The 25,637-nt window shown below is 34.0% G+C and overlaps 2 protein-coding genes across 2 annotated transcripts; one reads left to right on the top strand and one right to left on the bottom strand.

Annotated features, from left to right (window-relative positions):
- The first annotated feature begins 11,150 nt into the window (after nucleotides 1-11,150).
- On the top strand, nucleotides 11,151-13,050 carry LOC128164345 (uncharacterized). Its single transcript, XM_052828140.1, has 2 exons — nucleotides 11,151-11,449; nucleotides 12,281-13,050. Exons 1-2 carry the CDS (start codon nucleotides 11,323-11,325, stop codon nucleotides 13,036-13,038), a joined length of 885 nt encoding a protein of 294 aa, XP_052684100.1. The 5' UTR covers nucleotides 11,151-11,322; the 3' UTR covers nucleotides 13,039-13,050.
- Nucleotides 13,051-13,402: 352 nt separating this feature from the next.
- LOC128164344 (putative nuclease HARBI1) lies at nucleotides 13,403-14,928 on the bottom strand. The gene is made up of 2 exons (XM_052828139.1): nucleotides 14,355-14,928; nucleotides 13,403-14,214 (listed from the first exon to the last, which is right to left on the bottom strand). Exons 1-2 carry the CDS (start codon nucleotides 14,668-14,670, stop codon nucleotides 13,403-13,405), a joined length of 1,128 nt encoding a protein of 375 aa, XP_052684099.1. The 5' UTR covers nucleotides 14,671-14,928.
- Nucleotides 14,929-25,637: the final 10,709 nt, after the last annotated feature.

Below are 25,637 nucleotides of genomic sequence, written 5' to 3'. Positions count from 1 at the left end.
CGCTGAACCAAATTTTGAAGGTTGCATTTTGTAAAGTACATCATTTTGAGCATCTTTTCTTCTATATACTGCTTTAAATTTTTTTTACTTTTTGAGATATAGCTGGTTATAGTTTATGGACTCTTGACCCTAAAATATCATTATTACATAACATATGAATAAATCATTACATTCCTTGGATACAGAACTGTAAAATAAACATATTTGCTTTCATAGCCTTTCATTGAATTTCCCTCGGTAAAGAGCTACAGATGAAAGATTTGAGAGCCCTTAAGTTCCCTAATTTGAGGGGCCAGCCCCCTTTTTTGATATCAAATAAAAGGTCATTTAAATCTGACCACATTTTGTTCAACAACTGTTTAGAAATTCGTTACCGTTCTTGAGATATATGGGAAAGAACATTTTAGGGGCCGATCCCTAAACTCCTTATAGGGGCCGTTTAACGAAATTTTGAAAATTGCATATGATTTAATACATCATTATGAGCATCTTTTCTTCTATACTGCATTTCAAAATATTTTTCCTTTCTGAGATATGTGTGATCAAAATTCTGGACTTTTGGCCCCTAAAAACCCCTAATTACGTAACACATAATAAAATCATTACATTACTTGGATACATAACTGTAAAATAAACATATTTGCTTCTATAACTGTTCACAAAATATCCCTCAGTAAAGGGCTACAGATGAAAGACTTTAGAGCCCTTTGGACCCCTAATTTTAGGGGCCAGCCCCTTTTTCCTGATATCAAATGAAAGGTCTTGTAAATATAAACTTTTTTTGCATTACATGTGTTAACAAAATATTTTTCGGAAAAGAGATAAACCAAGAAAACCATGAAAAATTACGACGTTTTTTTAGTCTCAGTTTTCGGGACCAGGCGAGCTTTAACGCCTTTTGAGCATGACAAATTTGAATGCACAATTGCACATCTACAATCTCTTGTCTACAATCCCTGAAAGTTTGAACTCAATATCTTTTACCGTTTAGGAGGAGATCCCTGGACAAGCCGACCCTCTGAAAATCGCTAAAACGTCATTTTCTCAAAAACGGAAATGACGTCATCAAAATAAAAAAATGTATATTAAGTTCGGACTAATATCAATTAGATCTGAAAGTTTCACGAAAATCGGTTCAGCCATTTCCGAGAAATCGCCTGCACAAATTTTGTAAGAAAAAAAAAATAACTAGAGCAAAGCTCGTTGCAAAGCAACGAGTGGGTTTTCCGCTAATGTCGAAAGCAACGGTAGAAGTACGTCTAAGAAGCAGAGTTCTTAATCTAGTAACAAAGAAACCTAAGTACAAAAAGATAAAAAAAATCGAATGATTCTTGGTACAACTTAACATGAATTTTTTTTAGTACGTCTTAACCAAAAACCCTTAACCATTTCAAGAACGACTTAACAAAAAAAAATTGTGCTTAAGTACGACTTAACAAATTTGACTTCATTTTAGGAACATGTTTACTTTACCTTGAACTAACATCTTTTTTCTTAACCCAGAATGCAAAATTAAAATTTATGTAAAAAATCAATTTTGTTTAAAACATAATTCTGAGCAACTTTTCCTCTTCACTGCTTTTCAAAAGGTTGACCTTTCGTACTGTGTGCTCGTTGTGTCATTAATTGTCAGAAACTTATCGATGTAAAGTTTACTTTACTGTACTTCTGTGAATATTTTCTATGTAAAATTACTATGAACCAGACAACATTGAAATGGTGAACATTTCAAAGGGCCCCGCTTATGTTATTTCAGAGAATTCTGCTTTGACCTTGACCTATAACTTGAATTTTTTCCAGCTGGCATAGAACTTTTAATTCAATTTCATTCCCCCTAACATACATGCATTTTTGTTCAATCTGACCAAGATTAAGCATATTTGGAAAATAATCTACTATCTAAAACTAATTTTAAAAAGATCTGCTATGACCTTCACATTGACAGACTTGGTTCAAGGTCACTGCACGCCATTAACCAATAAACTCTGTAAAGGTAAAATATTAGCCAAATAGGGGCTAAAAGGAGAGTATATATATGCTCTTAAAATATGGATTTTTGTGTGATCTGATATGACCTTGACTCTTCATCTACAAATATCATTCGAGGTCATTGCATATATTTTGAACAAAGGCATCATGTGGTTGAAGTATGAGGCTGAATGGAGCAAAAGGGGAGAAGATATACTCAATATAAGACAAGGATTTTTAAAAATATAATTCTGGTATGACCTTCACAGTTTCTTTTCACTGAAAATAGGTTCAAGGTCACTACACACCCTTTCACCCTTTACTCAAAAGCTCTGCTTATGTGAAGTCTGAGCCAAATAGGGGTTAGTAGAAATTATATATGCTCTCAAAAAAGGATTTTTGCATGATCCGATATGATCTTCACCCGTTACCTAGAAATTTCATGCAAGGTCACTGCACATCGTTTAACCATAGAGACACTCTGTGAGTATTAGCCAGATTGGACCAAAGGGAAAAAAGATATGCCCCAGACAAGGATTTTATATATATAATTCTGCTATGACCTTAACCTTATACCTAAAAACATGGTTCAAGGTCACTGCACATCCTTCAACCAAAGGAACCCTGTGGATGAGGTATGAGCCAGATTGGGCCAAGGGGAGAGAAGCTATGCTCCTGTCAAGCCATCTCGGATGGACAGACGGACAAATTGATCACTAGAAGGTGCCCGCATAAACATGCCTTTTTATCTAATTTAAAATAGTATCCATGCTATCTGCCCATGGTGAATAGTCATCAAAACCATTCATCAGCAGAATTTGATTTCCCTCCTTTTTAAGGTGGTATGGGACATCTGTCGATATTAATGTGGATTAAAGTACTATATAATTGAGAACTTTTCACCGGTTTAGAATTTTCAAATTTTACAATATTTAACCAAAAAATAGCTTTTAAAAATATTTGAAAAGGTAAAAATTGTAAAAACCCCAGCGGGATTCGAACTCATGACTTACAGGTTCCTAGTAAACCCTCTAACCCACTGTGCTAAGGAGTTAGGTGACCATTTTTGAAAAGAAACTACATGTACTTATATAATTACACTTTATTTTATTGTTTATTTCGATAAACAATACGTCACAACATGGAAGTGTCCCATATCACCTTAAACTCGGAACACCTCTGACCTAATAAGATCGCCGCATTAAATACAAAGTTTGATTTAACTCTAATTTGCTTATCATCAAGAAATTCTGCATCGCTGACAAATAAAGTTTTCTTCTGTATAATGAAATACCAATTAACTGACTATTCGGACAATAGCAAGTTTATTGTCCCATTCCACAGCAACTATTTCCCTTGGCTTTGCCTCATTAAATAGTTGCTGTCTTGGGGGACAATAAACTTGCTATTGTCCTCATACCCAGTAAATACTAAATAGGCATATAATATCCCATCCACCTACATTTCATGTTATATAACCTCCCGTTTGTAACCTTCAATTTCACTGTAAACACTGTCGTGTATCCGCGCCGGTAGTGACGTGTTTGGATAAAGTGAAAATGGTGGTTCCGTTTGCTTCTTGAAAAGTTTTCGTGTTATTTAAGGCATACATTGTCTACTTTTACATGAAAAAGATCGTCAGATCTATTTAAAAGTGTATAAAATCTTTAAAGTTCTACGAAGTTTATGTTAAAATCATGTAAATAAGCAGTTTATGTCGATTAATTTTGAACAACGGAACAGGTTTGGATGACCTTGTTTTTCAAAATAGGATCGGTTTGGATACGCGTCTGATACGGTTTGGATGTAATTAATATGTGAGTGTAAACAGTTCTTTTAATTTCCCCTCGCGAAGGGGATATAGCATTGCTACTGTGCGATATACATGCCCTCATTGAAAAGCATGCTTTCAATATTATGGATATCATCATGTGATAGAAATATAAAGTCACATTGTTTAAAAAAATAAACATACACGTTAAAGACTTGTGCATTTAAGCCAACAAAACTTAATATACCGTAATTTGAATTTAAATTTTACACACGCTCCAAGTAACTTGCAATTGGCTTATAAAAATGGCATACAGAGTGCTTTACAAATATGTTAAGTCTGTTGTATAATCATTCCATCGATATCAATTTCGAAAGATTCAGCCTTACCAAAATCTTTACCGACACAAAAACACATGTCTTTACGACAGTTTGAATTAAGTTATGCTTCTATAACGTTATCGGCTTTAAACGTGAAAACGTGAAAAAATCAAAAGAGATCAGCCAAATGCAGAATTATACCAACTTTAAAAATTTAAAGTCTATAAAATCAACTAATGATACAAATATTTTTTTTTCTTTTTTAAAATTGAAACGATATAATATATAGATACACTGCACAGAACAAACCGTGATAACGTGGATTTTTAATTATTGGTATCCTGATATGGGTTTCATGAAAATGAAAATATAATCACTTTTGATACAGAGAATTTAACTTATCAAATATCATACTTGTCTAATTTTTTATATTAAAAATTGAAACGTTCACAAACAACTTTTTAGTTATGCCTTGCCTAACAACTGCGCTTTGGCAAATTTTTAACTATGAAATTTTTATCATTATACTTTCATGTTAAATACTAACGCGGGTTTTGTACATTTTCTGCAGTAACGCCACCTTCATTTCCCGCATGAGTCACCAAAACTTCTTGATATACATTGATACATATTAATCGTTTTGATTTTCTGTTGAGAATTTTGATTGAATAAATGTACATATAAAATGGCTATGTTTACTTAGGTCTCGACATCACTTGAATTTTTTGGACCAACTATTTCTAACAACAGAGTAAATATATGACTTGGCAGACATCTATGGTACTTTGTATTATATCACTGGGAGTGAAATAATATTGTAGAAATTTCTTTGTCTAGCGATGCACAGGCTTGGTATTGAATGAAAACGAGGCTCACTTTCATGATATTATTACCAAGCACGTTCTCCGTTAAACGTACTTCACGATTATATATCATTTCAGAATAACTAAAAAACACATCATATAGTCGCTTGCCATAAAAGTAGTAGATAGTTGTTTGTAAAAGTGTTAATATGATGTATTGCTGTTCAGGTTAAAGGTGAAAATCTTTTTTTTTTTTTTTTTTTTTTTTACATTTTATTGCGTTCCTCATGTTTCAACTCATATTTTCTTAATAATTTAGAATTAAAGAAAGTAGTCTTTTAAAATGTTAGTAAAACAAGTTGATATAACTATATTTACATTTTTCAGTGTTTTTTTCATGTGATAACACTAAGTATCAATTTGTTCATATTCAGTCCAGTAAATTCAAATGACGTTTGCTTATTCAAATATTTAAAAGTACAATTGCTTTGAATTAAATTAATATAAGTAATGAGAAATCATTCTTTCGATATTGTGAGGTGTAATTTCGTTTCGAGCTTTATTGGGTTTGACCAAGCCCCGACCAAAATAATCAACTCATGATATTCGATCAAAGAATGATTCCTTATTTGTTAAATATTCAATTTCTGATCAATTATATACTTAATACATTTGTATACCATTTAATCAGAGGAAAAAACATGCTTGTCTAAAGAAATGAACTTAGTCATCCAGTTTTAGTTCCCTTCGAACATGTGGAAGTATTTTGGTTTCATCACATTTATAAAAATGTCGGACAGGAAGGAATTCATCGTCTGTACATTATGTTCTTTTTACCTGGCTTAAAATACATCTTTTGCATGCTGTGTTATTGAATGACCCAATAATTATTAAAAAGATGTATCTTCGGTTGTACACCGATAAAATGCAAACTGCTCTCTTTATGTCTAAAACATCAAAAATGCTATAACTTTATATTATTCAAACCGTGCCATTTGCACAATTTATATTTTAGCATCCAAACCGGAATAATTTATTTATCCAAACCGTACTACTTCTTTAGCAGGTGCATGAAGTTATTGCTATTTTTATACATATTAATGTATTAAAAGAACATCGGTTTGATTTTATTTGGTTAATTTAATGTTTTAAATAAATTTTGGCTGCTTCAGATTTTTAGTATGTGTTATATTATCTACGTAATCTAGAAATAGTTCTTGGTTTTAGCGTTAAAATGACACGTTAACGATTGATTTTTCTACAAATAAGTCGTTTTTATTAACGATGAACAAAAATAACGCACACTCTTTTCAACTGCAAAACCTTCAGAAAAATATAAACGACTATTATGATATTTTAATTAATATTTACCTCGTTGTCGATAGAAAAAAGGACACAACACTCATTGTTTTTGCAATGGATACGCCATTTTCACGTTATCCAAACATGTCACTACCGGCGCGGATACACGACAGTGGTAAAGTCAACATATCTGTCATAGCCGCAAGTTTCACAATTTATTTCTGCTTCTCATGTACTTAAAATTAGGGGCCTTAATATTGCTTACCAATTCAAACAAGAGACATCCCTCTAACTATTGATAATCATTAAAATTCATTTCATGAATCTACGCAACAATGATAAACCTTCAAGTACAGTCACTCTCAATTTTACAAAAATATTGACGGTACTTTATCTGAAACTGTTCCTTGTACCTTTAACTTAGTACACCAACATTTTTATGAAAAGACGGTTTGTCTTAGAATAAGAAAGCTAATGCAATTCTGAGAAAACAGAATACCACATATTGCCAATTCCATTGAGGTTTAATAAAAATATGGCCATTTAAGTGAACCCACCATTTCCAATTTCCTTTAGTAAACACAGATTTACAGGGTTCTCCATAGTAAAACATCTTTACCTGACCTTTTAGAGGTCAACTTTTGTTCAACCACCTTTAAAAAGAAACCTTATTCAATACAACATATGCCTACATGATATAATCATGATAAAAGCTTCACATCACTTAGAAATACCCTTACATGTATACCCCCCCCCCCCACCCCCCCCCCCCCCCCCCCAATCTTTTGATTTTCATAAAAAGTCATGGTTTGAAATGTTTTACCTAATTTTATGAAACGTGTGGCAATTTCCTTGAGTCATTTCTCACACATATTTGAAAACAATCATCAATGATTCTAAAATTTGATCTTTTAATTATTTGTTTATTGTATGATTTGTACCATTTTAATTAAAGCTGCTTGGTCCGATTTTATATCAAATTTTATGCACGCTTTTAAACGATGGCTATGATTAGTATATGTATAATAATAGACATTGCAGTAGTTTTACCCGTCAATTATGCCAACTTTCAATGAAGAAAAATACGTACAAAATTTGCTAACAAAACAAACGACATTAAAAGGTACCTTGTTATTTCGCCTCATGTTGAATTTCACCCCTGACGACGAGACGGGTAATGTTGTATTACGACATTGACATCGCTCTAAATAAAGGTCGAAATGATCGGACAAATTACAAATAAACATGTGTACGTTTTGTTCGCTAATAATTCCAAAGTCTGCTTTCTTTACAATCGATGCATATCATGCGGGTTGAATAACCCCAATCATTCGGGGGACGAAACCAAGCGGCTTCCTTTTCTAAACATTCCCGTGATGCATTTTGGTTTGTTTTTTCGTTTGCCCAAAGAAAAATTATTTTTATTTACTTTGAATATTTCTAACTTTGAAAGGAGACTGATTCTGCTGGTGTAAATAGGAGAAAGTCCATAACTTTCTAAGATAAATGATTTGTATGGAAAAAATTTTGATACTGTAATTGCAAATAAAATCGGACCAAGCAGCTTTAACAAATAGACAGTTGTCCTGCTTGTGATTTCTTGTTTTCATGAAAAAAGTAAGCTAACAATCATATTTAGTGAATATCTAATCTATTCTGATTTCTAGTCTCCATCTAACCATGCTAAAACAGTAAGTTACAACCTACAAGTTAGACATCTGCCTTAAATTAGAATTAAATTCAAACACACCCAGGTAGCTGGAGACAGAGTTGATTTCAATGAAAAATGTTCAAATTTGACATGTTTTTCTACTTTTTTATGCATATATACCTTAAAAAGGTAGAAATAGGTTGTTTCTTGTTCATTTCAAAAGTAATTATCATAGCAGATGTTATTTCAAAGTCAAATGTACATTTACATATCCTACATGTAATCTTAATGCAGACAATTAAATAGAAGGGGGAGGGGGGGGGGGTTCAATTATGTAAACACATCTAAATATCTTTATGAAATAAAAAATAAAGGAATCATAATTGTATACTTTTATTGAAAAACAAATTTTCACAGCAATTATGAATTTCTTTAAACAGCCTTAATTTTGTTTTCATAATTTCTTATCAAACACAAACCACAACATGGCATGATCCTTTCTTCAAGTTCCATTATTGTTCATGCATTATCGGATTTAATTTGAATTACCGGTAAATAGTCTGTAGAACACAAGGAATATGCATGTGGATAGAGGTGACAGGTTAATCTCAGGAGCTGACCCACAAGAATCAACAGGTACCGGTAAAAGCCATGTGGTAACAAGAGTCTGTTTTGAGCTGAAATAGATAAAAAAAATAATTAGCTGTGTTTACATACATGTACTAGTAATAGCTGTGTTTACATTAACATATGCATAGTATTTCTGTAAAAAATACACTGACCATGCAGTGTAATAAGTATGACATATCCCAATACATATGACATAACATTTAGGCAGTACAAAATCAAAAATTTGCATATCAAGTCATAATATAATATTAGAAAATTTTCATAGGTATAAACACTTATCGAATTGAGAAAGAGAGAGAGTTTGAGAGAGAGAGAGAGTTTATTACCGTACTTGTAGTGCAACAGTCAATATTTCAATTCGTAAATTACAAAGGAATATTACCCACCGAACAGCGTCAAAGTACATGTACTGGTATTAGCTTCTGGTATACCATTTTTTATCAATTCTCCTGTGTTTTTTTTTTTTTTGCAAATAAATTCAGCGAAGATTTTTGTTTATTTTCTTATAAATTACATGTTTTAAAAACAATACTACGTGTAATAAGCATAAAACATGTATTCATGAGTAAACTTAATGAAGAATTTTTAATAGATTATTTTTCACAGAATGTGGTACATTACATGTATGTCAATCTTTATAAAACTAGCGTATATTTCGTGCGCCATAAATTGCAAGTTTTTTGTAAATATCATTTACTTGCATGATAGGTACATTGTATATATGGTCTAACCAAAATTTTCTTCATAAAGCTACAGCTGTATGTACCACATATATGTTTTGTCACAAGTATACATTTTTAAAAAAAATACCCAAATTCCAACAGTTTAAATAAACTCAACTCATTCTCTGATAAGTTTATTGTGTTTTGTGCGTGCATATCTTATTTGTCTGCTGCAACAGCAGCCAATCAGCGGTAAGCTGAATCCACAAAAAGAAAGTTTGTGTTTTAGGAGCGGGTAAATTGTTTATGGGACACTGTCAAGAAAACCACACCAAATAATAACAAGAAACATAAATATTCACTTAAATGTATTCTGTTGTAAAGTAAAGGTTTTTAACACTTATTGCATCTTGCAAAACATGTGATGACCTTAATCATCTGTCATTATACAGTATTGATTCGCACGTAGAAGTATGCAGTGTGACGCATATATCATTTGTTTGCAACTCGATAAGTATAATTATATCTGATATTTATGTATATGTAAAAGATGGGAGAAATAACGACGGAACAAAGTGGGATTCAAACCTGGCCCTCTGAATCTCTAGTCAAGTGCTCTACCAACTGAGCTACATGTATCTGGCACCGGTATTCAAACCAGTCTGACCGTCACATTTCTCCCCCTTAAATGATCTTCACCCTCAAAGATCATCCCTGGCAGGATCGAGTTAACCTGTTAGTTCCAGGGGTTGGTCACAACACCAATATTGTAACAGGATGGGAGAAATAATGAAGGACCAAACCGGGATTTGAACCTGGGCCCCCTGAATCTCTAGTCAGGTGCTCTACCAACTGAGCTATATGGCACTGGTATTCAAAAAGGTCTGATCGTCACATATATAAAGAATTATTTTAAACAATGTTGTTCGATAAAAAATAACACTCCCAACCTTCAGTTTTTGTCTGTAATTAATCAATATTGGCGTGCGATCAGTTCTCGCCGAGTACCATTTCTCACCAGTGCATTGTTACGTCATTTTATCAACACATAAAATTATATACGAAAATATGATATAACAGTGCACCAGCGAGAAATGGTCCTCGGCGAGAACTGCTCGAACGCCAGTACTGCCAGTAGTCAGATTAAAAAAAGAGAATAAAAAATTACATTTAAAACATGAACAAGGACAATTTAAGTACACATCATAACTGCTAAACAAGAAAAATTATGTGAACTGGTAGAATGGTAGGCATAGTTCTAACTTGTAACCTACATGTACAAGTACTTTTATTTTTTTAAATAGATAAATTCAGTTACCCTTTCCAGTCCCCCATGAACCTCGAGCGAGTCTAAACATCCATGAAACATGTAAAAATTACACGTTAGTAAACAAACACCCACGCCATAACAAAAACATCTAACAGTGTGCACGTACTTACATGTACATCTATACTATATACTAAATTTTAACCAGTTAACAAGAAACTTTAAAAGGAGTAAAAGCCTCACCTTCAGTAACATCCACATAAATCACACACATTTTAATGTCCATCGTTTCTCCTTTATTACTCGTAGCTTATCAACGGCTGATCGTCGACAGAAGTGTGGCTGTCAGAATTTCCTCGTAAACCGATTCACACGAGAAAAATATCCTCCTTAAACAAATATGTAGTATTGTTCCCTGTGCATGTTCATATGTTTCACAGCAAATTGAAAATGCATGTGTACACCGAAAGAATACACAACTTCTCTTCTGCGTTACGGCTCTCTCTTTTCTACAATGCCGTTCGTTACTCACTTACTGTTTACATTCGGTGCGCGCGCGGGGGTTGCAAACAGGGGCGCCCCGACAAATAGTTGCACATAGAACGTTTAAATAATGTGTGTTCATTGAATACATAAATGATATAGATGAAAAAAATGAAATTGAATCACAACAATTTATCTAAGACGCAACACAACGTAATGCAGTAAATGCCTGGGTAGCCTGGTTCCGGCCTACCCATAATGCTCCGCACAGTAGGCCTGGCACTCACTGGGTGCGTTCACAATTCTTCCATTGGTTGATATTGGTCGAAAAATCTACCATTGGCAAAACATTGGTACCAAAGTATGTCAATGGTAATTTTTATTGGTAACCAATTCTGCAGGCCAACCACATTCGCGGTAGATTTACCAACGCGGGATTTTCGTTAATTAGTGTCAGCGATAAAAATGGCGACGAACGTGCCTAGTAGCGTGTGCGACATTTCTTCGCAAATTATTCCACTCCAAATGAAAATTAGAGAGAAAATTGCAAAATTTCTAATCAGAGGAAAGGACGTGAAATATCTATCTGATCGTAAGTATATTATACTCTGTCCCAAGATATTTTGGATTCACGTTTGGCTTAATTGTTTGATATCTATAAATACCTCAGGATCCAAACGATGTTCATTCAAAAGTATGAAAAATTTCCAAGATTTCTCAGTCAAAACGCCCCTGTTAGCATATCAGGTTTCAATACAATGCTAAAAAATGTGATGTCTACGGAGATTTTGCATTGCAGCAAGCCCGGATGATAACGTTGAAATATTGCGCGATGTATTCCGAGTGTATTCCGAATGGAGAAAAGATGTAAACATTCCCCATTATAAATCTCCGTAAGGAATCTGTTTTCGTTCCTGTGAATTTTTCCGAGTTAAAGATGATAATGTGTCAATGAAATTATCTTGGAAAATATCCCTTTCAACTATTTCAATTGCACTTCTTTCACAGGTAAGTGTAGTTTTATTAAAAATCGTCCAAACGTGAATACAAAATATCTTGGGACAGAGTATAAAAGATGTAATTCCGTACATTTCATTGATGCAAATCTGTCATCTCTGTTATACCATGTATGGGCCTACTGTAACGTTATAACAAACATTTCTAATCGAAAGTGAAGTTTATTGAAGATATTTAAAATGTTAACTCTGAAATTGTGAAAATGTTCGAAGAAACGCAACTGTGTTATGATTTTATAGAGGATGTTAGCTGAAAAGGGTAAAATGGCTTTTAAAAGTCTTCAGAAACTCTAAATTTTGACTTACTTGTTGTTTGCACTTGTTAGTCAAGTTATAGGCCTACATGTTATATAGTGAAAGGACTTTCCATGCGTTTATTACTCAAAGGTTTATTTAAATAATTACAGATCTAAAAGAGGTGACTGAAGATCTAACTTCAATGCTACCTGGTGACTTACCTGAAGATCCAGTTTATATCTGTTTTGTTAATGGAAAAGTACATATTCCAGAAGTTGTTTTGCGCAATTTGAATTCAAAGGACCAGACAGACCCGAGGATAGAACATGAAGAAATTCCTGAAACAATGGAAGAAAATAACACGGAGGATACCACGCCAGACAATTTTGATTTGGAAGATAGTAGCGAAACTGAAAAATCCAGATATGAATGGAGATTTTCTGACACGAAAGAACTGCTAACAGTTTTAAAAGCTCGAAAGGAAAAGAAGGAAAATTTTACAAAGAACATGTGGAACGGAGTTGCAAAGGAATTAAAAGAAGAACTGAAAACCAAAAAAATTCCTAGTCCTGAACAATGTAGAGAGAAGTTTTATTCTCTGAGAAGATCATATAGAAATTATATTGCAGAGAAGAAAAAGACCGGAAACAAGAGAATAAAACCATTTCTCCACGAGTCAGAGATGTATGAACTCTTACATGACGATCCTGGCTTTAATCCACCTGTGCTAATGAGTTCTCTAGGAGCAGTGGAAACAAATAACAGTGAAGAGAACTTATGTACAGAGAAAGATCCCCAAAAGAAGAGGAAATGTAGTAACGAGCTCACAGAATATCTTAAGGAAAGGGATGAGAAGTTCCTGAATGCATTTAAGGAAATGCATGAGAAACAAAATAAAATCATGGAAAAACTAATTGAGAAACTGTAGAAAAATGTCTCAGTACCTTTGTACTTACTGTTTGTCATGTAGTATGAGAGTCTGAGATAAACATTGGACTTTGATGGTTTACGTTTTTGTTAAAGGGGTATATTTGTAAACATTAATTATATAAGAAGATGGAGACTTTATTTTACATGTTGATGCCCTTTTTGTATTGTTCAGCATTTGGATTGAGGATATTCAATGGTGCTCCCTTTTTTTTGTTGGTTGCAAAATGAGCAATATATTTATTTTTACATTACAAAGATATTGGTTTTTTTTAAAGTTTCCATTATTTGAATTTATATGTTTAGTTATGTTTTTTTGTAAAATGTTAAAATAAATTAACAAATGCAAATTTGTATTTATGATTTTATTGAATGTTAAGCAACTGCTGCATTAACTGCTGCCTCATCTGAACTCCTGGTAACTCGTGTCCATCTCTTGCAACGGTTTCATTGTCAACAGGCATATTTTCAGTGTCTTGTGGCTCCTCTAAGTTGCATTCATCATGTTCAGTTAAACATATGTTGTGAAGTACACAAGCTGCCAGAACACTGTTCACTAGAACTGTCATATCTAATACTTCAAATCTAAAAAGTCTTCTAAATCTACACTTTAGCAAACCAAATGCACGTTCGATAACTTCACGGCATTTGCTGTGAGTTTTGTTGAATACTTTTTGTTGACGGCTGAGATTCCCATGGTCTCTAAAGGGTGTAACTAGCCACCTTAAAAGAGGAAATGCTGAATCTCCCATGAGATAATAACCTTGTGGTATTTTTTCATCGCAATTCGAAAACAAATCGGAACTTCTTAATACAGTTGCATCATGTGTACTCCCAGGATTCCCTGTCCAGACATAGTTGAATGACAAATTAGAGTCACAGGAAGCAAGCAGAACAATCGAATAAAACCCTTTACGATTGAAATAAGCCTGATGGAAGTGTTTTGGAGCAGTAATATGAATATGGCTTCCATCAATGGCACCCAATACATTTTGGAACTGTGACCGTTCACTAAACATTCTTGCTGTGTCATCAATTGCAGCTGCATTGCTTGGCCATTTGATAATATCCGGCATTAATTTGACTAAAGCAGATCCTGTTCTTTTCATGGATTTGTGGAAAGTACTCTTTGACACATTAAATCGGTCTGACATGGACCTTATACTCTCAAGGTTACCTGCAATGATAAAATCATGTCTGCAATGCTAATATTTTAAGCATTTGATAATACCAGGCAAAAATTCATTGTTAAAAAAACCCATTTTTATTTATGTGACAAAATTTGCAAACAAAGGATAATTATTTAATGTTACAAACCTATGAACCATAGAAACATTAGAACATCTTTTTCAACATTTGGAATTGGTCCAGTGGTCTGATTATATTCAGGTAATGGTTGTAAACGCAAGCATGTTGTCTGGTAGGTACTCCTTGACATTCGAAAATGACTTTTAAAATCATCTAAAGTGTAATGTGGAACAGTAACCTCTACATAGTGTTGTACACGTGGAACAAGTGAACGCTTTTTAAGCAAAAGAATATCAAAAGATGACAATTGATCATATAAAGCTATCACGCTAGTTTCATTTTGCCTTAATAGTGCAACAATAAGGCCTACTGTTGAGCTATTCATTATGGAAAATGGCGAAACTAAATATTTGCCATTGGTAACCTTTTGTTAAAATTTGTAATCATTATTAACCAATGGTACCAAAGGTCACTTTTGGTAACTGTTGGTAGCCATTGGCTTTTATTTTGCAATTGGTTTTCCAATTTGCTGTTCACAGTTTTGAAGTAACCAATGGCACCATTGGTTTACAATGTTACCAAAGACAGCCAATGGCAAAATCATTATTTGTACCATTGGAAGAATTGTGAACGCACCCACTGTTTAATGGAAGCGCCCATCACGGTGAGGACTAATCGCCGGAATGGCGACGGAATAGACGTAGTGACATGTATAAAAAGGTCGATAACTTGTGTTATGTATAAGCTATCACCATTCGGTTTTCAGTTTTTTAATCTGTGGATATAGGGCTATCGATATATGTAAAAACATTTTTGATAGATACATGTTTGATACATAAAACCTTGACCGGAATGAGCTATGGTCGCGAAAATTAGCTGCCGGAATGACGAAGTCGACTTCATAAAACACCTAATATCTCAAAAAGTTATTAATATTTTTTCATTCGGAAACGATTTTTTTAATCACAACGACCAGGCCTATAAAATGTAAAAAAATTAATTCGATATCTTTAGATTTAGTATGCAAAACCTTGACCGGAATGGAAATTTTTCGTTAAAAAAGAATGCTGAAATCGTGCAGTCATCTCTAAATAATCACCTGTATCATAAAAACCATTGATTATATTTCCATTCAGTCAAGATTTTTTTCATCCTTGGGTATACACCTTTCAGACAATATATAGTTTTATATATCAAACTAGATTTAAATGCTCAAAACCTTGACCGGAATGAAAATTTTTCACTCAAAATTTACTAATTTTATTAGATGCACTCAGGTATCGCTCAGGTAAAGAAGCCGTACTACAAGAAGGTGTGAACAACACAAGTAATAAAAACATAGGGAGTTTATTAAAACAACAAATTTCAATAGAACAACAAATTTAATCACGACAATGGTCAATACATAGCCAATCTGTACAATCATTATTTACATCTGCACATTTTGAATGTTTCCAAACATTACAAAGCTTTTTCCCTAATTTAAAATCACAGCCTACCATTTCATCCACCCAATCTGGACATCCACAAGAACAACAGCAATGAATTGTTAAAATCTTGTGTTTTAAAACTGTAATGTCAGGAGTTTGTGATGAATTTTGCGGAAATTGCGTAAATAAACCATTTTCTAAACATTCTACAAGATGGCTCCTAATACTTTCTGATTAAAAAGAGTTTTAGTTTGAAATGAATTATCGGGATTAAAACAAAATTCTACAAGGTAAGCAATTGCAAATAATCCACAATCAAAGCCATTTTCTTGTTGTTGAGAATCTAAAATCTTAATAGGAATAGAAGTCTTATTACGCCCATAAATAAGAGAGAGTTGAATTTCAAGAGATGGAGTGTTAACTGTTTAGTTCTTGCTCTTGCTAAGACTATCTAAAATACAAATTTCGTTATTGTTATTTTGAAAAGATGTTTTTTCCTACCGGATTTTTTATCGTTATCGTTACGTTTCAAACTACTCTTAGACAATAAAACTAAATTATAAATTTCGTCTTTTGTCAACTGCTTTGCACTTTTAACACTAGTTTAAACGTTTTTCACTTGTATGACGTCGCGAGCGTTCATCACCCCGATGTATTCACCACTTTGAACACTTTTAGCGGCATTTAATTTATCGAATATCTGTGATGGCGACATACCGATTTCGGAATCCTTTTTAATTATCCTTCAATTTTATATATCACAGCTTCCATGGACAAGCTTCTATGTATTTAGCTCTTGTACATTTTTACTCCCTTTGATGTAAACAATTAAAATCATCATCCGATCCTAATTATCACGGCTTACACGGACATGCAGTTTTTACATATAATTATATACATGTATATAGTTTCGATACATTCTAAATCACTTTAATGTAAACAATTAAATCATCATCACGGCTTACATGGACAAGCAGCTTTTAATTCAATTTTAGCTTTGGTACTGTTCTACTTACTGTGATAAAAGCATCGTTGATATTTATTTTTAATAAATAATATAATAACTTTTTTAATAAAAGAATAAATAACCAATAACAATTTCTTTATCTTAATTTCGCGTATAAATTGTTTCTTTTTAAAATGATGTTTAAAAAAGCAGATGTAAGATTATCTACGTATACGCGTTCATGTAGTACATATATGTTTTTATTACATGTGTTGTTCACACCTTCCTGTAGTACGGCTTCTTTACCTGAGCGATACCTGAGCGCATTAATAAAATTTGTAAATTTTGAGTGTAAAATTTTCATTCCGGTCAAGGTTTTGAGCATTTAAATCTAGTTTGATATATAAAACTATATATTATCTGAAAGGTGTATACCCAAGGATGAAAAAAATCTTGACCGAATGGAAATATAATCAATGGTTTTTATGATACTGGTGATTATTTAGAGATGACTGCACGATTTCAGCATTCTTTTTTAACGAAAAATTTCCATTCCGGTCAAGGTTTTGCATACTAAATCTAAAGATATCGATTTAATTTTTTTTACAATTTATAGGCCTGGTCGTTGTGATTAAAAAAATCGTTTCCGAATGAAAAAATATTAATAACTTTTTGAGATATTAGATGTTTTATAAAGTCGACTTCGTCATTCCGGCAGCTAATTTTCGCGACCATAGCTCATTCCGGTCAAGGTTTTATGTATCAAACATGTATCTATCAAATAAGTTTTTACATATTTCGATAGCCCTATATCCACAGATCAAAAAACTGAAAACCGAATGGTGATTGCTTATACCTAACACAAGTTATCGACCTTTTTATACATGTCACTACGTCTATTCCGTCGCCATTCCGGCGAATAGACCTGCCCGCCCATCACAGCAATTTCAATATGGCCGACGCTATGGTAAGTGTATGGGGACATACTTTACACCACGATTTCTCTTTCAATTTGCTGTGTCGGTTTAGAAATTTTTATGTTTTACGAATCTTTGAGGTAAGATTGAACAGCAAATGTAGTATTTCAAAGATGACATTGACTATTTACGGAATAATCTACGGATGCAAGCGGCGAGACAAAACCATGTGATTGCGCAATAACTGAGACCTGAATGTTACTTCGTTTTAAGTGCATGTTTGAGTGAAACTACATCGAAATTTTGTTTTAACATATTTTTCAGTAAATATAAGAGATGAACGATCGTTTTAAATGCGATGTTTTGCTGTGAACTGCTGTTAGACACACCTTACAAATTTTTGTAGCACAATGTAGTGCGGCACGCTTTTGAAGTGTGCAGGTGCCAGTTCAAGTCTGACCAAAAATTACTTATCGTGTGATTTGACATGCAGGTTACTTGCACACATCGATGCAAAACAAATCTGGGGTTTCTGATTATTATAGAGACTACATATTTTATTATTCAATTAATAGCTGCACGGTGTCATCATATATATCATTATTAATTAAGTGGTGTGCCATAGGTGCAACCATAAACACGTAGTATAAATATGTAATATATCATCATATTGTGTACAATCTGGTTTCATCACAGGGGCTCGTCACAAAGGTTTTTCAACCTTTTATATATACCACCTCTATACTATAAATGTATTTTATAGTATAGAGGTGGTATATATAAAAGGTTGAAAAAACTTCGTGACAAGCCCCTGTGGTTTCATGTAGATGTACAGATACTGAAGACAACAACATGGATGGATCTAGAGGGAGGGTCAGGAGGATCAAACCCCAAGATGGAAAATTTATGAAACCAGTCTCAGACCCCTATAACATTTAAAACAAAATTATTCTTCTGAACCTCCCTCCCCCAAGGAAAATGTCTTCATCTGCCCACACAATGTATTTAATTATTTAAATTTTAATGGCTGTTTGATTACAAATTTAGGTGGAGACTACAAACGACTAATAAAGAAATGCTACTTGAAACTGTTTATAATTTGTATCTTCTCTGTCTTTGCTATTAATATGCATTTTGTTTGGCTAGAATTTCCATACATATGCAAAAGCTGAGAAGCTTCCATCCTTTATCATTCTGGATGACACGGTGACTGAGCATTCATATTCAAGGAAAACTACTGTTTGTAGTCATTCCACTCCTTTGAAACGAAAAAGAAACAGGGATGTTTCGACTCCAACAGGAGAAACCCCCAAAGTAATTGATAAAAAACAGGTTGGTCACTGTGAATTTATTCCTACTTTAGAGAGAGAGAGAGAGAGAGAGAGAGAGAGAGAGAGAGAGAGAGATGTGAATGGATAAACAGACAGATAGATAGACTGACAGAGAGGACAGAAGGATAAATAGACAGACAGAGAGAGGGAGAGAAATGTTTTAACAAGATTCCTGCAATCATGTCCATTTATGTTAGAATGTAGGTACTACTATTGCAAGGTGGTCAGAGAAGGAAAAAAAAAGTTTATACAGTCATCTCACAAAGTTCCCTCCAACACTACCAGTTTCAAATGAATATTGGAGGAACTGTGCTGCAGCTATCAATCAAGAGACTGGCTCATCTAGGACAGGTATTTTTTAACATCAGGACATCAGCAATTTAGCTATTAATCCACTTTGACAATGGCTATTTTTAGAGCAAAAACATATATGCCATATAGTGTAAGGTTTTTCTCCATATCAACATAAAGAAAAATGATTTATTTGTTTCTCCTTGTCATACTGTAAATATAAATATTTATGGTAGGAAAAATTGAATACATATATTGCATTTTACTCAGATTACTGGTACATATTTGTATAACTTCCTGGACTTTAATTGACTGTCTTATAATGAAAAAAAAATGGGCTTTAATATGTTTCAGCATTCTTTTTGAAATGAATTTTAGGAGCATCATGTAGAAGTTTCTACAACAGGGCACTCCTTAATGAACCAGTCATGGTTCTTTCAAAGCAGCAATCTGATGATTTGGCAGGGATTTCTACTATTGAAGATTCAGCCATGCCGGAGGACATACATATTTCTTCAACTCGATTATCTACAAAGAATGCAGCATGTCAGACTGATTTGATCATTCCAATGATTAATAGCAGGTACCATAGACAACATAAAAAATCAAATAATCTTTATCACCCATTTGTTAGACTGATATGAACATACAGAAAATTTAATTTCAAATGTACTAGCATGCGTATCCAAAATAAAGTTTATGTAATGAGGACAACTTTCGCAACATTATAATATATAGATTATCATGACTATGCATGTATCTTATTATTTTTGTAGTCCTATGTCCGCTCAAGAACAGCAAGCGACCCAAGAATCTGCAGATACTCATGCAGATTCAGATACATTAGTACATAGCATTTTACAGGACAGGCTTGTTGCAGCTCACAAACTTGACACCAGTCATATCAATTCGAGTGATGCTATGGACTTGATAGTATCTTTATTCAGTGGTGACTCTGTAGATGTATTGGCCAAAAAGATATATTGTATACAAAGTCTCAGACAAAACATTTGGAAATTATTCATTTCCCAATTAGAGGATGATTCCAAATACTCTACACAGAGACGAGCAAGTTACCTAAGTGACACTGGCTATTCTGCTTTAGTTAGTTTTGATTGGACATCTGTGGTAAGAGAAATGGTGGATTTCAATCCCTTACTTCTAGATGTGCTGCTCTCCGCATCCACAAGTGCAAAAAAGCAACAAAGTGCTGATCACTACAAACAGATTGTACCTGAGTGTGGCCTTGTATATGTAATTCTAATGAAGAGGAGATTTCAGGATATGTCCCGTATTCAGAGATTCATCTCTCTTGCACTGGCAAATGAAAGAGTACACCAAAAGGTGATAAAAATTTGAAACATCTTATAATGTTTAAACAAATATTTTTCATCTTAAAGAAACTTGATAGTTATTATTTGGCTGCCTTTGTATGAAAAGTACTAGCTGTTTCATTGAAACTGGATAATTAGTCAATTCAACGCTAAAACAAAATGTATCTACAGTAAAATCACATTATATATAGTAACACAATTTATTACAATTTCAGGTTTATGACAGACTTCAGCCTATGGGTGTTACTGTATCACACAGTGTTCTGCTTAAGGTACAAAAGCACATTGGGGGACATTTCAACCAGGAGCTTATTGATGCTGTGAAGGAAGGAAAGAGGTTCCGCCTGGTTGGAGATAATGTAAATTTCCAGCTTACTGCAAGTCATCAGCGCCAGGGTCAGTCGAAGCACATGGAACACTGGTTTGCTTCTGCAGCTATCATCCAGAGTGGAGACTTTCATACACTGCCTAACATTGCTCCTCAAGTGCCCCTCATGCAGCTGTCTGCTGATTTTTTTTTACCACAGCAACAGGACTGGGATGTGATCCGGCATGAGTACAGTGTGCTAACCCTCCGGGTGATTACCAAATTCTTGAAGGCATTCCAGGATTTCAAGGTATTGGCCAAACGAATGACTGAAGAATTGCAGCCAGTATCTCACGACATAAGCTCAGTACACAAAATCATTCCTCTGCCTGTGTTGGCCAAAAATGAACAAAAGTATACTGATGTTGTCGATATACTGGATGAATATGAAAATCTTATCGCAGAGATTTTCAATTCTGCTGGAAAACTCCTAGAAACAAACACTAGAGTGCACATTGGAGGTGACCAGCTGACCCGTGAGCGTTTCTCTGGAGCAAAAAGGCTTCGTTCATGTGCAAATGATGATAGGGAAAAACTTAGTCATCTTGCCCCAATTACATTTGAAATGTTTCATCTTCAAATGACAGTTCTGACAGTTTTTTATAAACTATTGTACAGAAAAGACAGTATTGAACCTGGCACCTTATATGCTGAAAAAATAAGGTTGTCAAGAAGTGATGCTAATGGTGATGACGTAAAAAACCACTATGACCACTGTAAAGAACTTGCCATTTCTCTCATTGATACATATATCACTGTTGCAGCAATGAAATATTTTGGTATGGCCACATTGGATTCAGATCCTACTCAAAATTTCCCTAAAGAAATTGAAAATATGACAGACCTAGAGAAAAAAGAAGTGCTTTTGAAAATCATTAATGACTTTGTTAGCAGTATGGTACTTCAAAAGGTGCAGGAGAACTTTGAAAATCAGCCTACATCTCATGGAAACTCAAGCATTCCAATCATTGTTTGTCTACCAGATGGATCCAGAATTAATCTAATGGTTCCTATTGCAACCAACCAAATTAAATCCTCCAATGTTACAAGTACATGTACTTCTGATCTTGATGGAGTGAAAATGTATGGTTCTTGTGTTCTTGAACTTGGTTTTCTTTACAAAAGTGTACTGCAGAATGTGAAAATTCCAAACAGAGACAGATTCATACCACTTTTGAAATATTTGATGTGTGTCTTAAAAGGACATAGCAACAATTCCAAGTATGCCCTGGAAATTCTTCGATTTCTTTGTCATCAATTAGGAACACTGAGTGAAAAAACTGCCCAGGAAACTTTCTATGGACTATTTGTAAACACCAAGGGAAAGTTTGACACATCAATTGGAGCAGATCTCCAAATGGAACATGTTGTGAGACTTGTCAAAGGACATTTGCGGTCTGTTTCCTCTAACAAAAGCGAAAAAACACTTTCAAAACGAACAGCAGCATTTGCTGGAATGAAACACATATCTGAGGAATTTGATAAAAAAACTGACGTTGCTATTCGAGCTCATAAGCACAGAATTAAATCATCTGAAAGTGACGAAATTAAAATAATCAAAGAACTACAAACCATCAAACCATTTGATGAGCAGAAAGGCCGCACACTAGTTTCATATTCTCACCCAGTTCAAAGCCCACTAAGAAGACTAGAGCTGCATCACCTAAAAAACTGGATCAGGCAGCACCAGTATAACATCTACCATGAACTTGGGCAGTAATTAAAGATCAATACATGAGGGTAAACTAGTTTTGGCTAAAATTGAAAATGAATACTGCATGTTGATCAATACCAAATTTATTTATTTAGTGTAAATATCATATCATATGCATGCGTCTTACTAAACATGTAGAAAGTCTTTTCAGTGGATATTAGACAATTCAGTATGCACAAAAAGGCTCATTAGTCTAATTCTAAGGTCCTTTAATAGACTGGCAAATTATGCTTGACAATGCTTCTGCAGTTGATTCATCAAAAGAAAAGTCTTGAACAATGGAAGAAGGTTCCACATAGAACTCTGCATTAAATACCAGTTTCTCAACATGTAATTCTGTAATGGTTGTTAGTTTTAATGTCTGAACATACATACTTATAGCATTTCTGACAACTCCTTTCTTATCAAGCATCAAAGGTTCCTTAAACTGCCAACTGCATTTCAGGTCGGTGTTGCAGACATCACATTTTTTACATGCAAACCCTGTATCAGTAGCATCATAACCAAAATAAGAATCTATAAAGTTTTTTCGACACATGACATCATTTCGACAGTATTTTCCAACACTCTTTGAAACTCCTTGACGACCAAGATCAGAATTGTTGAAGTAGAGAACAGCTATACACTCATCTCCACTTCTGCCAGCTCTGCCCACTTGTTGAATATAAGCTAAATAGAAATTGCACTTGTATCATATTTATAATGTATGAATGTTTTAATTGTCAAACCTTGATTAATGCATGTTAAAAATTGTATCATTACATAATCAATAAATATTAGGGGCTTAAAATCTTTTATTAAAATGCATTGGTGTTACATGGCAGACAGTGTATTTGTAAATTACTACTACTAATCTTTAAGCAAATTATTTACCTTCCATGTTTTTGGGTGGACCAATATGGATCACTTGTAATACATGGCGCAAATCTGCACCCATGCCTAAAGCAATGGTTGCAAAAACAATCTTGAGAGGACTCTCATGGGGATCCTTTGCCAAGTTGTTGAATATTATGTTCTTCATCTGTTTATAAATACACATTTGAGTATAAGAATAATGAATATATATGGTAACCGTAAAAAAATGTATTTTTAATATAAAACACTTTGTGAGTGAAAGAACTGTAAACTGACCTCATCATTATTTCCGATTGAGGAATGGTACATTGCAACTCGACAATTTTCAAGAATTTGTGGCTGACTTGCATACATGTTTTCCCCCAGTACTTTGTTTGCATATTCATAGGCATACCCTACCCAGTCCATAGTTCCACTGAGGTAGATAATTGTCAAAGGGAAATTTTGTCCCTTGGACTTAAGACTCTGTAAAACAGGTTGAAGCACAAAATTGTAAGTTTCTTTTGATGACACTTTACTGCTAAGAGGTGGTCTTTGTAGAACCACTAAGGAAATGTTTTCCTTTGTTGGTGCAGATGAAATCACTCGAAAACACTTCATAAGTAGATGTTTTGCAACATCTCCCTGACCGTTTACAGTGAGGGTAGCACTTAGTGCAAGCATTTTTGCATGGGTCAAGATGGGGCGCATATCCTTAATATTGCGGAAAGATGGCCTGTATTCCTCCCCCCAGTCAAGGACACAATGGGCTTCATCAACTACTATTAGGCAGGTTTTTGAAGAATATACCCGTGAGACTAAACTGTCATATATGGTTTTTTTTCCAATCATATGTTCAGGGTGAGTGTAAATGTATGTGTAATCACCCGTTTTTAATTTATCTAAAACAGCTGCATCATTCTTCTCTTTCAAGCAGGTTGCATATAAACCAAGTTTAGAAAGTTGCTGCTGAATGATGACATTTAGTGGCTCAAAAACAAAGACACAGCATGGTTTTCCAAATATTGTCTCTGAAATAATTGGGAATAATTCATACAGTAGACTTTTCCCATAACCAGTGGGTAGCATGCATATGGTATCATGGTTGATCATGACTGATAATGCTTTTACTTGCAATGGTCTCAATTCCTCGACAGTCTGCCCAAATCTTTTATTATAAATATCTAAACAGGATCTAATTTTGTCTTCTTCCTAAATTTAAAACAAAGCAGTTTAATAGGTTATCATTGAATAGAGCTATGCATCACATACACACCCACACATACATGGAATAATAATAAAATTATTTATGTCTGTTTTTTTCCTATTACTAAACCCCAGATTTGTTTTGCATCGATGTGTGCAAGTAACCTGCATGTCAAATCACACGATAAGTAATTTTTGGTCAGACTTGAACTGGCACCTGCACACTTCAAAAGCGTGCCGCACTACATTGTGCTACAAAAATTTGTAAGGTGTGTCTAACAGCAGTTCACAGCAAAACATCGCATTTAAAACGATCGTTCATCTCTTATATTTACTGAAAAATATGTTAAAACAAAATTTCGATATAGTTTCACTCAAACATGCACTTAAAACGAAGTAACATTCAGGTCTCAGTTATTGCGCAATCACATGGTTTTGTCTCGCCGCTTGCATCCGTAGATTATTCCGTAAATAGTCAATGTCATCTTTGAAATACTACATTTGCTGTTCAATCTTACCTCAAAGATTCGTAAAACATAAAAATTTCTAAACCGACACAGCAAATTGAAAGAGAAATCGTGGTGTAAAGTATGTCCCCATACACTTACCATAGCGTCGGCCATATTGAAATTGCTGTGATGGGCGCTTCCATTAAACAGTGAGTGCCAGGCCTACTGTGCGGAGCATTATGGGTAGGCCGGAACCAGGCTAATGCCTGGGCCTTAATGTGGCATTTGTTCGCTTGTGTGTCTATGTAGACATATTAACTCGTTCATGTACGATTCTCACATATTTGTTTTATGAAATTTGAAAAAAAATATAGCACAGAAGTTGTTTAATTTGATACCAAATGACTTTATTTAATATATTAACAATAACTGAATTAATTTTTTTTCATAAAATGATAACGATTTTTGCTATCAGAAAAATACGTGTATGAGCTGCTGACCCCTAATTATAGGGGCCAGCCCTTTTTTCTTAA

Source organism: Crassostrea angulata, chromosome 9, assembly GCF_025612915.1.
Source record: "Crassostrea angulata isolate pt1a10 chromosome 9, ASM2561291v2, whole genome shotgun sequence".
NCBI lineage: Eukaryota > Metazoa > Mollusca > Bivalvia > Ostreida > Ostreidae > Magallana > Magallana angulata.
This window is presented reverse-complemented; position numbering and strand designations above follow the sequence as displayed.

Bases quoted from the DNA above. Each gene is read 5' to 3' on its own strand.
- LOC128164344 (XM_052828139.1), bottom strand. From the start codon at position 14,670: ATGAATAGCTCAACAGTAGGCCTTATTGTTGCACTATTAAGGCAAAAT. The intron at 14,215-14,354 runs GTTTGTAACATT...TTATCATTGCAG, and splicing joins AATGTTTCTATGGTTCATAG to GTAACCTTGAGAGTATAAGG.
- LOC128164345 (XM_052828140.1), top strand. From the start codon at position 11,323: ATGGCGACGAACGTGCCTAGTAGCGTGTGCGACATTTCTTCGCAAATT. The intron at 11,450-12,280 runs GTAAGTATATTA...AAATAATTACAG, and splicing joins CGTGAAATATCTATCTGATC to ATCTAAAAGAGGTGACTGAA.